The sequence below is a fragment of the Oncorhynchus gorbuscha genome, linkage group LG09 (assembly GCF_021184085.1).
Source record: "Oncorhynchus gorbuscha isolate QuinsamMale2020 ecotype Even-year linkage group LG09, OgorEven_v1.0, whole genome shotgun sequence".
Lineage (NCBI taxonomy): Eukaryota > Metazoa > Chordata > Actinopteri > Salmoniformes > Salmonidae > Oncorhynchus > Oncorhynchus gorbuscha.
This window is the reverse complement of record NC_060181.1, coordinates 66980394-66984766: the sequence shown is the minus strand read 5'-3', so window position 1 is coordinate 66984766 and position 4373 is coordinate 66980394. Positions and strand designations below refer to the sequence as shown.

The following is a 4373-nucleotide window of genomic DNA, read 5'->3' as shown; positions in this document are numbered from 1 at the left end:
CTTGAATTTTTGGGTGATGCAATATGTATATGTTAACAATTACAAAATTGTAAAATATGTTACAAATATGTAAGTGCTTAAGATCCCATTCAATCTCCTTAAAAGAGGAATTAAAAAATGTAAAGATTATTTATTTATTTGAAGTATATTTTTTTAAATACACAATGCTATTTAAAGTTGTAACCATTTCTCTAGTATCATGGTTATGAACCACAAATGTTAGTTAAGTAACTACTCACAATGGATTATGTATTCACTGGTTAGGAATGTCTGACTACGTTAAGTCAGCACTCTGAACAAAAGATGAGTAATAATACATAGTTTAACCTAAAAGATTTTCACTCTTTAATCCATATGTGTGATTTCCTCTACTATAACATTGAGTCATTATACCAGCATTTAAAAAATACATCTTTCAAACCTTTTCAAAAAAGTATTGCACAATGTATGGAGAACCTTCCATTTCAAGGCTGTTACTAACTGTTGTAAACTCTCAAACGGTTTTGTTACTTTGTTTGAGAAACAGTCGATTTAGAAATAGCCTTTCTAATGACTGAGGGATCCAGTCCCTGAAAATGTGGACGTAAACTCAGTAGCCTCAGCAGGCCTCTAGAGCATGATGCTGATTCAGCGGTTTGAACAATGGAGCTAGGGATTCTTTAGGTTTGGTCAGGTATAAAAGAAAGGGTTAAACCAGGTAGAAAGTCAGTTCAGGAGCAGCAACCAGCAGCACAGTGAGCAAATATGTCCAACACCAGCATGAACATGGGCAGGGTAAGCACTGGCAAGATTTCTTAGAATAATTCTTACTTTCATTTTCATAGATTGTTATACAAAAGGGCTCTTGTGCTCTAGCACCCCAAACTACAACATGATCATTTTACTTATCCCAATAACCTGGTTACCAGTGGGACTAAATAGCGCTGCAAATTCCTCTAAAATGTTTGTTTCATACAATTGTTTAATTCATAGAAGTGATTCCCTTTTATTTTCAGGCCACCTTCTATGAGGACAGGAACTTCCAGGGCCGCTCTTATGAGTGCAGCTCCGACTGCCCTGACATGTCCTCCTACATGAGCAGGTGCCAATCCTGCAGGGTTCAGACCGGCTGCTTCATGGTGTACGAGCGCCCCAACTATATGGGAAACCAGTACTTCATGAGGAGGGGAGAGTACTCAGACTATCAGAGCATGATGGGAATGAGCGATGGTATCAGGTCCTGTCGCATGATCCCCATGGTAGGTTGAAAATATGTAATCTTAAAATAGACTGATCTTGTCTTGAAAATACAATTCTCATATTACAAATGTTTATATGTAGTGTATCTGATCAATGAAACCTGTTCTTTCCCACTAACAGCACCGTGGAAACTTCAGGATGAGGATCTACGAGAGGGAGAACTTCGGAGGTCAGATGCACGAGATGATGGACGACTGTGACTCCATCCAGGAGCGTTACCGCATGTCTGACTGCCAGTCCTGCAACGTGATGGACGGCCACTGGCTGATGTATGAGCAGCCCCACTTCAGAGGCAGGCAGATGTACATGAGGCCTGGAGAGTACAGGAACTTCAGGGATATGGGCATGGGAATGGGAGGCATGAGTGGTGGCATGAGGTTCATGAGCATGAGACGTATCATGGATAACATGACTATGTAATTTTCTCAAAGGTTGTACGGAAATGGTTGATTAAATTTATTTCAACATTTTAAAACTGCTACATTTTCTTATTTTTGTGATTGTTTTACTCCGAGCTCTCCATGTTTAAACATTTCATTATTTCACTCTCCTACATCTTTAACATTTCAAATTTCTGTGTAGATATCTGTTAGTTCACAATAGATGTATGCTGATGTAAAATAATATCCAGTGATATTTAAAATCTTTCATTTAGAAAATATTACTTGATCCTGCCATATTATTTTGCAATGCACAATTTCAATGATTTTCAAATAAACTCACTTAATGTAAAAAGATAACAGAGTTATCTAAAATAATAATTATAGGGTTGGAGGAAGGTTAGCAACAATTAATTTGCATTTGTTACAAATCTCCTATATATAAAACCATGGTCAAGGAGTAATTAGACATGCAGCAAACAAGTACTAGGTAACAATGTGTACCTGAATAATTACCTAAATACATATGTATTAATGTGCACTTGTATTGGAAGAATGTCAATACAAGTGTACATTGTTAAGCAAATCATTTTTACAACTCATTTATTTACTATTGTATGTTATAATAATCTAAATTCAAAAAGGCACATCTGAGCTGTCTTTGTTGCAGGTGCATGGTAACAGTTGAATAAGATGAGAAAAAATAAGAAACCCGCACACTGTTATTGCTAGTATCACTGCTCTTTATTAAGCTTTAGGTATCGGCCTCAAGGCCTTCGTCAGAGCTTTTGTGTGTGTTCACAACCTGTACCACTATGTAGACACTACTTTACCCACATACGTTCAATGTATCAAATGGGGTTGGTGTCGATGGAAAATAAGCAAGTGTTACAAAATGTAAAAATGTGCATTTCATTTATTTAACCAGGTAGGCCAGTTGAGAACAAGTTATCATTTACAACTGCGACCTGGCCAAGATAAAGCAAAGCAGTGCAACAAAACTGTCACGACTTCCGCCGAAGTCAGTCCCTCGCCTTGTTCAGGCGGTGTTCGGCGGTAGACATCACCGGTCTTCTAGCCATCGCTGCTCCACCTTTCATTCTCCATTTGTTTTGTCTTGTTTTCCCACACACCTGTTTCACATTCCCTCATCAGACTAAATGTATATTACCCTCTGTTTCCCCCATGTCTGTGTGTGGAATTGTTCTTTGTGTAGGGTGTTACACTACAGGCTGGCTTGCGCTAGGTTTGTTTCAAACCTAGGTTTGTTTGTTTTGTTCATGTTACCATGGCTGTGGTTTGTGCTGCCTCGCCTGTGCCTTTGGGCCAGGGTGTATATTAAAGTTGTTCTGTTATCACCCATCTCTGCTCTCCTGCACCTGACTTCCCGGCAACCAGTCACTCACCCCGTTACAAAAACCAACAAAACAGAGTTACACATGGGATAAACAAACATGGAGTCAATAACACAGTAGAAAATCTGTATACAGTGTGTGCAAATGTAGTAAGGAGGTAAGGCAGTAAATAGGCCTCAGTGGTAAAGTAATTACAATTTAGAAATTAACACGAGTGATAGATGTGCAGATGAGGATGTGCAAGTAGAAATACTGGTGTACAAAAACAAAAAACAAATATGGGGATGAGGCTTCTGATGTTAACATGCATGAACCCAAGGCATTTCCCGTTAAAGAAGTCAACAAATGAGAGTGCCTGAGGACACACAGGGCCTGTGTTAACCTCTACATCACCCGAGGAACAGAGGAGGAGTAGGATAAGTGTACAGCTAAAGGCTATAAGAACTGGTCGTCTAGTGCGTTCGGAACAGAGAATAAAAGGAGCAGATTTCTGGGCGTGGTAGAATAGATTCAAGGCATAATGTACAGACAAGGGCATGGTAGGGTGCGAGTACAGTGGAGGTAAACCTAGTCATTGAGTGACGATGAGAGAGGCTGCATCTCTGGACTCACCAGTTAAGCTAGGTGTGGTCTCCGCATGTGTGGGGCTAGGGCAAGGGAGCTAACCGAGGAATGTAGAGCAGGACTAGGGGCTCCGCAGTAAAACAAAACAATGAGAGCTAACCTAAACAACAGTATACAAGACATATTGACATTAGAGGGAGGCATAAAGCAATCAGAAGTGGTGATTGGGAGGGCTAAGACAACAACTGGTAAACAGCTAAGACAACAATAACGGGTAAATGGCGATGAATGGGCAGAGGGTCAGTTAGCTACACACCTGAGTTTGAGGCTGGGGCCGACAGATAAACCAAATGAAGTACCTTGTTAATGAACAGTCCAGTAGGCATCAGCTCTGTAGCCGAGTGATCATAGGGTCCAATAAGCAGCAATGGACGAAACAGGGAGCCGCTCGGCAGTCTTCACTACGCTAGGCAAGCGTGAGACACAGCGCTCAGAGAGTTAGCGGCCCAGGGCTTGTAGCTGGGTCCTCACTGACATCCACGACGCAGAGGCCTGTTGAGAGCACATCGGCCCGAAATACGTCAGCAGACCAGTCGTGATGGATCGGGCTCCGTGTCAACAAAGGGTCCAGGCCAATTGGCAAGAGAGGTATTGTAGTTGGTGTACTTTGTTTGCTAGCCGGGGGAATGGGCCTAGCTTGAGGCTAACTGGTGCTTCTGGACAAGGGCGTTAGCCACGATAGCCACTCAATAGCAGCTAGCTGCGATGATCCGGTGTAATGGTCCAGAGCTTGCGGCAAGAATCCAGTGATGTAGTGGGGTAAAAAGCAGTCCGA

The 4373-nt window shown here is 41.5% G+C and overlaps 1 protein-coding gene across 1 annotated transcript; it reads left to right on the top strand.

The window, feature by feature from the left end:
- The first annotated feature begins 697 nt into the window (after positions 1-697).
- On the top strand, positions 698-1714 carry LOC124042928 (gamma-crystallin M3-like). Its single transcript, XM_046361068.1, has 3 exons — positions 698-774; positions 996-1238; positions 1360-1714. The coding sequence occupies exons 1-3, from the start codon at positions 745-747 to the stop codon at positions 1657-1659; spliced, it is 573 nt and encodes a 190-aa protein (XP_046217024.1). The 5' UTR covers positions 698-744; the 3' UTR covers positions 1660-1714.
- The last annotated feature ends 2659 nt before the right edge of the window (positions 1715-4373 follow it).